This window comes from Pongo abelii, chromosome 8 (genome assembly GCF_028885655.2).
Source record: "Pongo abelii isolate AG06213 chromosome 8, NHGRI_mPonAbe1-v2.0_pri, whole genome shotgun sequence".
Lineage (NCBI taxonomy): Eukaryota > Metazoa > Chordata > Mammalia > Primates > Hominidae > Pongo > Pongo abelii.
Window position 1 is genome coordinate 122,589,025 of NC_071993.2, and position 13,335 is coordinate 122,602,359.

At 32.3% G+C, this 13,335-nt stretch overlaps 1 protein-coding gene across 4 annotated transcripts in view; it reads left to right on the forward strand.

The window, feature by feature from the left end:
* The window catches only part of ATRNL1 (attractin like 1), an 839,413-nt gene that overhangs the window by 440,786 nt on the left and 385,292 nt on the right, over window positions 1-13,335 (forward strand). For all 4 annotated transcript variants that reach the window (XM_024254146.3, XM_024254147.3, XM_054522910.2 and 1 more), the window contains one exon: window positions 5,566-5,644. In XM_024254146.3, coding sequence (XP_024109914.2) covers window positions 5,566-5,644 — 79 coding nt within the window. The remainder of the gene's footprint in view (window positions 1-5,565; window positions 5,645-13,335) is intronic.

Genomic DNA, 13,335 nt, shown 5'->3' on the forward strand with positions numbered 1-13,335 from the left:
CCTTTCAAAGTGACCATTTTATGAATAATAAAATCAAATTATTGAAATATCTCTCCCTAAGTTTTTATGCTTCCCTTTTTTATTCCTGTAGCTGATATACTTGCTTTTTAATGTTTGTTTTCTTTCTTTCTTTCTTTGTTCTTTTTACTCCCTATTTCCTTTGGGTGGATTATACTGAGGGGTGTTGAACCTTTCAGATCTTTTGATATTATTATCATACAGCATAATTTTTTAAAAAAAAGAAAGCCCAATTATTCCCCCATCAATATCTATATCATGGAGCATAAAAGCTTTTGCATAATATGATAGGAAAAGAAGACCTGAAAGAAAGCAGTAAATATTTATTTTTCTCTGACAAATTTTCCACAATACCAAATTAAAACATACTAATGTTCAATGTTACCCATTAAACCCTTTGATTTAAGAGATAGAGAAAAGCTAACTAGAATACACAAACCTACAAATATGTCACTTAACATAATAAAAGTTTACAATGCTTCTGTGTCACATCAAGTCCAGTGGGCAAAAAAGGATCCAGTGGACGGTGTAGTAGGCTGTTCTTGCAATGCTATAAAAAATATCTGAGTCTGGATAAATTATAAAGAAAAGAGGTTTAATTGGCTCACGGTTCTGCAGACTTTACAGGAAGGATGGTGCTGGCATCTGCTCAACTTCTAGAGCAGCCTCAGGAAGTTTACAATCATGGTAGAAGGTGAAGGGGGGGCAGGCTTGTCCATGGCGAAAGCAGGAACAAGCAAGAGAGTTAGGGGAGGAGAAGTGCCACACATTTTTAAGTGACCAGATCTTAGGAGAACTCACTCACTATTGTGAAGTCAGCATCAAGCCATGAAGGATCTTTTCCCCTGACCCGAATACCAGGCCCCACCTCCAACACTGGGGATTACAAATTCAACTTGAGATTTGAGTCGGGACAAATATCCAAACTATATCAGAAGGGATAGCATGGAATACAGGACACAGCTTCACATGGTCATTCAAGAAATTCAGATGATGGAAATTCTGTCATTCTTCAGGTGTCCAAGATTGTCAGTAAAGACGGAGACTCTCTAGTAGTCACCAAAGGAAGAATATAACTTTTTAACTATGCTGAATAAGTATGACAAATATTTATTGTTTGTTTGTTTTGCTTTCTAACAAAGCAAGTGTTCTTAAACTGTTTTTTGTTTGTATGTATATTTTTTAAGAGAACTGTCACTTTTGTTTGCAATGTAATTTATTAGAAATCAAGAACATTTATAAAGTATTACCCTATATAAGGATAATAATGCCAAATGAGACATTTAGTATTAGAAAAAATGATGTTATTCAAATCAATTTAAAAACCAATTTAGGGAGGCTGAGGCAGGAGAATGGCATGAACCCGGGAGGCGGAGCTTGCACTGAGCTGAGATCGCGCCACTGGGTGTCGCTCCAGCCTGGGTGACAGAGCGAGACTCCGTCTCAAAAAAAAAAAATCATTTATTTAGCAAAAATGTATTGACACCTACTATATCCCAAGTACTAACATATATTTTACTGGATTTTTGATATTTATTGGAGATTATGAGAATATTATTTAAAAAATATTTTCTTACACTGTTTATTCATTTTAGCAGCCAAGTTTTTACATCACGTTAGCTCTTTTACTGCTAACCTAATAGGAATTACCATAGAAAGCATCTGACACAAACCCTTAAAGTGTATAATTCCTTGTTTCAAGAAAGTGAAATTATGAAAATTGTATATTTTATGCTGTCCTTATACATCATTACAAAAACGATACTCAGTTGAGTCATAAAGTTTAGATAAGAAAGAATTTAAGCTCCTCATGAGAAATTCAACTAGTATTCCCATCTCAAACTGAATCTTTATTATGTAACTCTTAAGGAAGAGGAATGTTGTGAATTATTAATCAAATAAAAATACATTTTGGTATTTAAGTTGTATCTACTGAATATAAGTAACTTTTCTATATACACTAGTATTTACTACAACAGATATTCTGAAAGAAACTGTTGACAGGATCTGGTATCTGGATGTAAGGGATGATATAATTGAAATGTAAATTGTTTTTAACATTTTAGCTGGAAAGTAATGGTGAAACAGAGAAGTCAGGGGAAAGGGAAGAACTTGCAATTTAATACTTTGAACCTTAGACAATTTACTTCAACTCTCTGTGACTTAGCTTTCCCATGTTTTAAATGCACACATGACAGTATACTTGATCTATCACCTGTAATTTTAGGAATTAAAGAGATAATTCATGTAAAACACTCAGCATAGTGCTTGGTACATATTACTCAATAGATGTTAGTTGCTTTTCTAATCATGAACATTATTAATGGTTCAGCTTGGACATGGTAGGTTTGAGGTGATATTAATATTTGTATCACAATTCTTAAGGGTATGATGGTCTGACTGAAATTCAGAAAAATGAACCCTCAGATCATATCTAAAGTGTCCATTCTCAGTACCATATTTTAAGAGTTACACTGGCCAGGCGCGGTGGCTCACGCCTGTAATCCCAGCACTTTGGGAGGCCGAGGAGGGTGGATCATGAGGTCAGGAGATCGAGACCATCCTGGCCAACATGGTGAAACTCCGTCTCTACTAAAAATACAAAACAAATTAAGTGGGTGTGGTGGCACACATCTGTAGTCCCAGCTACTCAGGAGGCTGAGGCAGGAGAGTTGCTTGAACCCGGGAGGCAGAGACTGCAGTGAGGCTGAGATCACCCCACTGCACTCCAGCCTGGGCAACAGAGTGAGACTCTGTCTCAAAAAAAAAAAAAGTTACACTATTATTCCGGGTATAACAAGAGAAGTATAACCACTATGATAATAATTCAGACTAGAGAAGGGTTCCTCAACCTTGGCAATATTAGCATTCTGGGCTGGGAAAATGCTGTTGGAAGGGCGACCTATATATGTATGATATTTAAGTAACATCCCACTAGATGCCTGTCAAGTGGTGAAACCCAAAAATGTTTCTAGATACACTGCCAGATATCGCCTGGAGAACAAAAACATTCCTGGTTAAGAAACACTGTACTTGAGGCAATCCTGCATACAAGAAAACCTGTATATTCTTTAAATATATAAAGAAGTTTTAGCATACAGCAGACTGATTTTGTTTAACCTAGAAGGCAGACACAGCACTGGTTGATAAAAGTTAGAATATTGGCCAGGTGTGGTGGCTCACCCTTGTAATTTCAGCACTTTGGAAGGCCGAGGCCGGCAGATCACCTGAGGTCATGAGTTCGAGGCCAGCCTGGCCAACATGGTGAAACCCCATGTCTACTAAAAATACAAAAAAATTAGCCGAGGTGGTGGCGTGCACCTGTAATTCTAGCTACTCAGGAGGCCGAGGTGGGAGAATTGCTGGAATCTGGGAGGCAGAGGTTGCAGTGAGCCAAGATTGTGCCACTACACTTCAGCCTGGGTGACAGAGTGAGACTCCATCTCAAAAAAAAATAAAAAAAAGGAATATTTTCAAAATTTGAATTAACTAGAAATAGAATGCACTAACTTGTGAGTCAGCAACTTCTCAGCTACAATGAGTATTTAATTAGGTGCTGGATCACTATCAGAGCTGTACTGGGAATTTCCTTCCTGGGAGGGACTTGAAACTAAGAAATCTTTTATATCCCTTTCAAGGATAAGATGCTCTTATTTTGACAGGTGTAAAGATGCAGATTTGGAAATTATTTCAATTGAGATCGTAGTTGACATCAGGAAAATAACTGAGCTTTCTCTTTGAGGGCAAGAGAAAAGAAGAGCACAATTGCATGAAGTGAATTTTAAGGAATGTCCATAATTTAAAAGAGGGAATTTGGAAAGTAACCTACATTCATTTAACCTATATTAGGTTAGGAAGTATTAAGGAAAACAAAACAAAACAAAATGAAAGAAAGTATTCAGGAGAGAGTTTTAAAGAATGAATGATTGGTATTGTCAATTGAGAAGTTAAAGTCTGATAATAGAGAAAGCACCAGTTTATACAATTTCTAGAAAATCACGATGACTCTCTGTTGAAAGCAAATTCTGAGAAAAGTGTCCCCTAAAATATTGAATATTACATAAAGGGTGCTATGTTAAAAAATCACTTCTATGGTTGGAAAGGTTAGTATCACTGACTTTTTAAAAAATAGATTTCCTTTGATTCTGGAGGCGGGATTAGAGAATGGATATGGAAACAGAATGATTATGGGATGGATAGTGGGCACACTTAGAGCTGCCAGCATATGGAAAGGAAAAAAGTTTGAGGCTTAAGTAGCTGGATTTGTATTTTGGTACTACGACTTACTCCATGTGTGACTATAAGCAATTAACTTCAAAATCTCTGAGGATTGGATTCCTCTTTTCTCAAATAAGAATAGTATATACTATCTTGAAGGATTTCTAAGACTAAATCCAATCATCAATGTGACGTACTAGCACAGCATCTGGAATGTGTGCAGCACTCAATGGATAGATGTTAAAATTGACATTGTTGTTATCATTGTCATTGAAGGATGTTCTAAGGTCTTCTGCTTCAAGTGTGGCAAGGCAAGGAGACAAAATATATTGAAGACTTGACAAGAGTGGAAAGTGTCAAAAATTGCCACTGTTTATGAGTGACTCAAGTGATGAACACAATGATTAAGGATGAGAACCAGGTTTTTCTTGTAGTGTCCAGTGACCAGTGAATTTGTAGTGTCCCAGGTCTGTTCACTTCTGGGTCTTCTCATAGCATAATCTATGACCACAGAGCAAAGAAAGGGAAAATAAACAGTGATACAGGGTTGAGATTGATTAATGAGATTCATGTAAATCTCTGTCATTTTGAGATTTGTCAGGCTTGAGTTACTTCTAACAAAGTACCCTGCATTATCATAGTTTATTGCATATAGTACCTAATATATTAGACCACATTAGAACATTGTAACTGACTTATTTCTTAAAGTAAACATTAATATATGCCAGGGTTTCTCAGCCTCGGTACTACTGACATTTTGCTGATCCTTTGCTGTTGGGGACAGTCTTGTGCATTGTAGAATTCTTGCAACACCCCTGCACTCCTCTCCCAGTTCTGACAAACAAAAATGTCTCCAGACATTACCAAATGATCCCTAGGGGGAGGGAGCAAAATAACCTTTGGTTGGGAACCACTGGAATATGTTCATATATAAAATAGTGATAAAAATAATATAAATGTACATGTGTGACATTTGGATTTATAACATTTCCATATTTTATGACTCATAATAGCAATTCTAGATTTTGGTTGTGATTTCTGTTGCTTCATAAGACCAATGGAATTGTAAATTTACATTCCTTCTGACAGAGAAAATTCTAAATATTGACCATAATCTATAGCAAGGAATATAAATATTTTTTCTACCTGTACATTTTGGTTTTATTTGAGAGAACATTTTAAACATTGGAAATTTATCATATTTTTTATTGTTTACCTAGACAAAGTTATTACTTATATATATATGTATTTCAGTCTTTCGTGTACTGTTTTTTCATTACATAGTTTAAATAAGTTTTGAGCAAAAATTATTTGTGTTTTATTTTCCAGTTGTTTCCTATCCTTATTGCTGGTGGCTGCTGTGGTATGGAAGATCAAACAAACCTGTTGGGCTTCTCGACGGAGAGAGGTATCAGTAATATTATTTAATCTTTTGTTTAAAGATTTAAGCAAATATATTAATCTCTATTGTCTGTTAATTACCATGCTCTCTTGGAATACAGAATTTCAAATCATTTTTACATACTAATATTCAAAAATCACTCTAGTATTTTTTAAGCTGTAGAGCAAACTTTTTCACTGTAATTTTAAGTTAGTATTTGTAAAAGCATTGGTTTGTTGCAAACAGTTTCTAAAAATGGTATTGGAATTTATAGTGAATACAATTATTTATTATGTTTAAATAATTTTGTAATATATTTAACTTGGGCATTTAGTTATGCTATAAAGACATAATTTATTTTTCATAAGTGTCTGTTGAAATTTAAAATTACGAGTGATAAATATTTATTTTTGGTTTTTGAAAAAGATTTTATCTCCTAGAAATTTATTATAACATTCTTTTTTTGGGAATCAAATCTTTTCCATTTTTTGATTATCTAATAATCCAACTCTGTTTAAAGAGCACATCCATTGGGTAAATTTCTGTATTAGAATTAATTATTTTTCTTATAATCCTAAAATTGATGAAAACAATAATATTCTTACAAAATAATAACTGATTATATAAATTGTGTATATTCGTTAATCGAAAGGAACAAAGAAACAAAATCATCTGAGGAGCGAAAGTATGCAGTAGATTTATTGTTCTATACCTCATTTATTCAAAAAGCTGGTTTCTATCAGTATTCTTTTATTATACTGTATTCTATTGTATTAATCTTAATATTTTATTTGCTATTTCATTTCTCCATATATTTCTATATGGATGTTTTTTGTAACAATATAAAACAACAGTATAATTGCTTACCTTCTTTTTTCCACATAAAAAATATATTTAAAGACATGTAAAAATAATCCAGAGTGTTCTAAGCTATAGAATTAGTGAGTGATATGGGTTCTTCTTAGTCTATTTTTAAGCACCCATCAAAGATCAGTACTATCTATAATATATTTGCAAACTGGAGTCCCTCCCTGCCTTCAGATAAATCATTCATCTTAATACTCTCTGCCTCTCTGATTTTCTGTTTATGGCCAGTGCAACATCAGTCTGCATGTTAAAAAGTAATCCAATGGAAAAAGAGCTTGTTAAATATAAATATATAAATATTTGGCAGGAAGTGGAATTCTCTGCAGAGGTAAACAATCTTCTAGACATGTTAGATGATCTATTACAGTAAAATTATAGATTCAGGAAGGAAAAATCATAATTATAGGCAGGTAGTGTGAAGGCCTTCTTTCTGTAATGGAATAGGGCAAGTGACAATTTATGTCCTTAATCATTAGAAGAGAAGGCTGAATCAGTCAGGGAGCCTCTGTTCCCATTGCATCATGAGGAGCACTGTTTAAATATCTGATCTCTAAAATTTATAAAATGCATCTATGTAAATATAGCATTGTGAAAATATCAATTTGTAACTCTGCCATTAACTGGCAGCTGAATGTTAGTTGTGTAGTTAAATTTCCTTACCTCTTAAAAGGATTTGTACCCTAGAGCTAATTCTCAGTTGTGTTCTAGTCTTTCGAGCCCTATAAATGTTTACATGTAGTAGCTAAAGTTTAGAAATGATATTTAATATTTGTTAAAACTAATATGAATAGTTTAGCTATAAAACTTTCATACTTCTCAAAATGACAGATTGATTTTGGCTAATATTGTATTATCTCAGTGTAGTAATGCTGTTTATTACATACTAATTAGGTGCTCTGGCAAGTCGATACTACTTTCATTTTTAAAATATATATATAAATTTATCTTTTGGAAGTCAAAATCTTTCAATATATGTGGTAGATGTGGAAAGGATAAAAGACAAATAGTAGAGGGGAGCTGGATTAGGATCACTTTCCAGTTTTTATCTGTATTATTAATATTATGTGTCCTCTGGAAATTCCTTTAATATAATGCCCTTCTTTCCAAAACTCATCCAGGTAGTGCTTCTTTCTATTGAAGTGTATAATAGTGTTTGCATTTAATTTGCTACTGCTTCCGAAAAAGAAAATGTATCTTGAGGGTTTATGTTATGCTATAGCATTACATGTTAAAAAATATTTTGAGGAATTTTCTGAAATTTAATTTTACTAAATTCCTTTAAATGTAAAATCCTAAATGTTATAGAAACTATTCATATATTGATGTCCAAAGTAAAGATGACATTGTCTTTGATGATTATTAAAGATCTGCGATTAGCAAGTAATTTTAATATTACAATTGTCCCCCCTTATCCATAGTTTCAGTTAGTCACAGACAATTGCAGTCCAAAACTATTAAGACATTTGGAGAGAAAGAAATGGTGGGGGAGGTGGGAAGTGACAGAGAGAGAGAGACCACATTCACATAAATTTTAGGACAGCATATTATTATAATTGTTCTATTTCATTATTATTGTGGTTAATCTCTTGCTGTACCTAATTTATAAATTAAAATTTATCATTGGTATGTATGTATAGGGAAAAACATAGTATATATAGGGCTTAGTAGTATCCACAGTTTTAGGCATCCCCTGGGTGTGTTGAAACATATTTAAGGGGGATCTACTGTGTTAAGAAATGGTTTTTCATTTTGGTCTTAAGAGCCCTGGAGATTTTTAACCACACTAGTTGTAGTTATGTGATAATTCCATTTATAGACTTTATGTGAGTGGAGGTAAAAATGTGTTTATATCTAATCCTCTCTTTATTCAGTTTTAAATATTAGATTAACTGTAATATTTCCCAAAGAAAAAGAACCCACTATTATTTCTTTATGTGGATGTTACTGTCTCTTCAAAACATTGAAGAAATCAATTATTGTAAAGCTCAGAGGACACCTTTGATTAGTAAAATGACAGTTTATCTGTTATAGTAAATGAAAGTTACTTAAAAGATTCTTCTTAGAAATTACGTAGTTTTATTTCAGCAGTTATACTAGTTGCTTTTCTAAATGTAATGAAAGTTTAACATGAAAATAATCTTTGGAAATGTTTTAACATATTGTGTTCATTCAACTAGATGTGTTACTTTTTAAACCAAAGTTTTGTTTTCTCATAAACACAGATATACTTTTTGTGGCATAATTTTAAATTCAGAGGACAGTTAGTCATGTTATGACTTTTGAATAACACCCCTGAGAATTCAGGGGCTCTTAAACACACATTAAAAAAATGAAACTACGAAAGGCTTCAATTTTGATACAACCCCTTCATACACTAACCCCAAACAAATTTCTATGGTAACCCTGTTAAAAAGATGAAAACTTTCTTTTGGGATGCGCTAACGAATGGAAACAATAAGTGTATATTGATAAGTGGAAATATTGTAATACACTAGAAAGATGAATTCATTTATATAGCTTGTCCTTTTTACAGAGGTATTAAAAACATTTAGCTTCAATGGCACATTCAGTTATAGTCATCGCATTACTAAAATATTTGTCAGGAGCAAGCATATGTAAAAAGGAGTCTATTAAGCTATTTTTATGCTTGATAATCTTCATTCTTAATCTGAAATTTGAATTTTAATAGGTATCATAAGGCAGAAAAATATGAAGATATAATTGTTCCCTGCAATGAAGATATTTGATCATATATTTGGCTATCGTGTGAAAATATGATGCATATTTTAATAGTTACAAGAAGTTAATTTTTTCCATTTTGAGTTGTTTAAATGTAGCATGTCTCTGTGAAACTAACTGCAAAATCTGTGGAATAATAGATCCATAGGCAAAGGAAGGGTTATTTTTACATTAACTTCATTATTACTAGTGAGTCTGAGTATTTGAATGAGCTCTACATTTCATGTGATAGCAATTTTTCCCTTTTTAATTCTTGTAAATTTACAGTTTTTTTAAGTTTAAAAATATTTTAATGTAGAACTTTACCACACTACTTTTTAATATTTCTCACATATTACCCTTCTCTTCTGCTTCAAAATCAATACAGGAAATTTTGGAGGATAAGACATGCCCAGTGAGGGATTGAATTTATGTTCATAATACCCTATCTCCCTGCACATTTTGTAATCATGAAGAATAAAACTTAGATTTGTATTTTTTATTATCACCCTGAAATTTGAGTTAAAAATAATAAACCAATACCCACAAGTAGAGTTTTAGTAGCTTTGAGTAACAAACTAGTTTTCCAGAGGCAAATGCATTAGTTCTTTCCTTCTATACCTGTTTTACTGGTACAAATCCAGACAAAAGTAATAATATTAAACTATACTTTAATAATGACATTTTATGGTATATAAACCAATTAGTTATAAAATATTCTCTGACGTAGTGATAAATAGATTCTCATCTAAGTAATAGTAATGCAATGTAGCAGTGTTTTATAAATTGAACTGCTCTTTTCTCCTTAGACACTAAATATATTTACAGAAAGAGGATTGGGCACAGAATAAAAACCTTAAGGAAAAAGTGAAAGTGTTATTTTAGGTGGATAAATTCAAATTAACTGATTAGGTACTGCCTGCAACCTTTTGTAGAATTTCATAGCACTTCAAAGCTCTGTATTTTGTAAATGTTTAAACATTTTAACATATAGATAAAGCTTTCCATTAAACACATGCTTTTTAAAACTCATTAGTAAATATTTCACTCAAATAAATGTCTTTGCAGTTAATGGCCACAATGTCAACTTAACTGTTGCTTGTCATTTGCTTTTTATTGAATTGCAAACTAAAATGATTATTGTTGTATTAATTTTCTTCCTTTATCCTATGAGACTAGAAATTACAGGTCTTCCGCATGCCTATTGCATTATCATACTTTCAAAATTTTAACATAAATTTACTTTAAAATAACTTGAGAAGTCAAATATGTATGCAGTTAAGATTTGACAAATAACTGATACTTGCCTTGTAAACCTGTTTCCAAAGACCTCATGGTAAATATAGTGCTTTCATTTTGCTCAGTTCAACAAAGGTGTATCAATTTCTTGCTATATTATAGACAAATTGATAAATACTGAGGATATAAAGAAAAAGACATAGGCCCCATTATTGGGGAATTTGTAGTTTTAAAACATTTCAGTAAGGCAGAAAGACACACACACATACACGTGCAGAGTTCTTAGGGGAGCACCTGGATGTACTTTATTGTGATGTCATGCATAGGGAGATAGAATATATGGAAAAGTTTTCTGGAAGTCAGATTAGTAATGGAAGTAAATGTGAACTGTTTCATAATTATACACAGGATTAATTTCAAAAAAACTCCTAAACAAAAACACTTTGGGCACTGTTTTTACTGTATATACAATATAACAAATTTGTCTAAAATCACTTTTTCTTTATTATATGCTATTATCTTTATATTAGACCCAGTTACTTAGACTAAAACATTATATTGATTTATTCTAAAAAATGTCTCACTAACCACAAAATCTTATCTGTCTTATATATTCAAACGAATGTATATCTCGATATATGTGTCTGATGTTTATGTGTATATATGTGTTATGCTAAAAAGTTCATTTTTTATCTAAAATGCAAACTTAACCAAGTGTTCTGTATTTTTATTTGCTCAATCTGGCAACCTTATTTTCAACACAAATGCTCAACCTGGAGCTCAGGGGTGGGTTCAACCTCATAAAATCCACAGGAACTCAGAAAGAAGTAGAAAGGAATAATTCTCTTAAGTAGAATCTTGATTTGTTTTCAAAATAAGGGGAAGTTATACTGGGCAAGCAAAAATAAAAGATGTTTACTCCGTATATTATCTATCAAAATTAAAAACTCTTTGACTCAATAGTTAGATTTCTGAAAATATATCTTAAAGATATATATCTGCCTAGCTTTTCAAAGTATACTCATATATAGACACTTACAGAGAGATTTTTGTATATCAGAACTATTTCATATCATTCAAAAAGATTCGAGAAAGAAATTCTGTGTTCTTACAGTGGGATATTAGGTAACTGAAAAAAATAATGAGGCATATTTGTGTTAATATTAATTTATTGCTTCCTTCAACAAATATTTATTGAACAACTATTGTTGTTTCAAGCACATTTTTAGACAAATACAGCAATGAACAAGCCAAATAAAATCCCAGCCCTCAAAAATGTTTACAGATCTTAAAATCTATATTATTAACTGGAAAATATATGACATAGTTTGTATGATGTTTCTATTTGTATAAATCACACATGCACAAGCATAATGTGCATGGAAATTGTGGGTCTGTTGGTATTTGATAAAGAAGAATGACTGTGTTATTTGATAACTATAATACAAACAAATAGTCAAATAATGGGCAAGTTGAGAGAACATGATCTAACATTTTAAGTTAGGCACTTAATAAAAATAGTATTTAATTTTCACACTAAATATATATATTTTTTCCCTTTACCTGTATAAGGAATTTGAGGAGACTAGAGTGCAATGCTCAAAGCTTACAACTAGTAAAAGAAGAAGCTGTAACTTAAAACCAAGTCTGTCAGACTGAACCATACAGAGAACTTTAGAGATAGCCTGAGTTTGAACAAGTTGGTTTCATAATGGGCCACTTATAATGTAACTTATGCATCTGTTTGTTGTACGGGAAATATGTTGTATTTCATCTGATATTATGACACAATCATTATCTGATGTACCACTTGCGAAGAAAACAGTACTTATTCAACTATTGCACAATGTTCACTTCCCACTGAGAATATTTTCTACTTATTGAAAGAGCTGTTATATAATTATTTAGATATAGTTTTGTCATATGTCGTTCATATTTATACAGAGAGGAAAATAAAAGCAAAATAAATTGGGTAAAGTTTTGCTACGACTTATTCACCTTCATAGTCCAAGTTTTTAAAAATCACTTTTTGAGTTAAGCTAAAATATATTGTATGTTTCACATAGTAGCATTGACTAGAATAATCAAGTTTATGTCTGTGCAGACAATGAGAACTACATCACAACTGTCATCTGGCCAGCAGTGATTATATAATGTCATTGTTTTTAAAACACATTAGAATTCAGAGATATTAAAATGTGAAAAAATGTTTCTTAGAATCAATCAAATATGGTAGAACCTTCTTTATAAGGTGTTTAGTACTAAGCGAGTTAATGCATACTAAGGGCTTACCCCACTGCATTTTACCTAACAGACTTCAATAAATATTAGCTGTTATTGATATGTAATATAAAGAATGATCAGCATTATACATTAATATTACTAACAACAACTCTTGTATATCTTGGACTCCTCCATTTCTACTGTAATGCAATGGTTCTCAATCTAGTAGGCCCTTGAGAATCACCTGTGGATCTTTAAAACGTGTGTGGGCGTGTGTGTATGTGTGTGTATGTGTGTATTTGCATGCCATTCTACTGTTCCATCCCCATCAGATATACAAAATCAGAATTTCTATGAGTGAGGCTCAGCCAAGTGTGTTTATTTTTAAAGCCCTCAAATGTTCTAATATGCACTATTGGCCTAGAAACACTGCTTTAGCTTCTACTCTGACAGAGCTGGGAAACTGTAGAAGGGTTTCCAACAAACTTGTAAAGATATCTGAGTTAAAAGATCTGATTTTAAGCTGATCACTGTGCTTCTGTGTTTACTGCAAGTAAAATTGGTTTATGGAGAAGAGTTAAATTTTTAATGTTAAGTTTGGTATATCTACTAGACATCTAATTAGATCTATCGAAGAGGCAGGAGTTGCATCTGGCATGAGGAAACAGAGC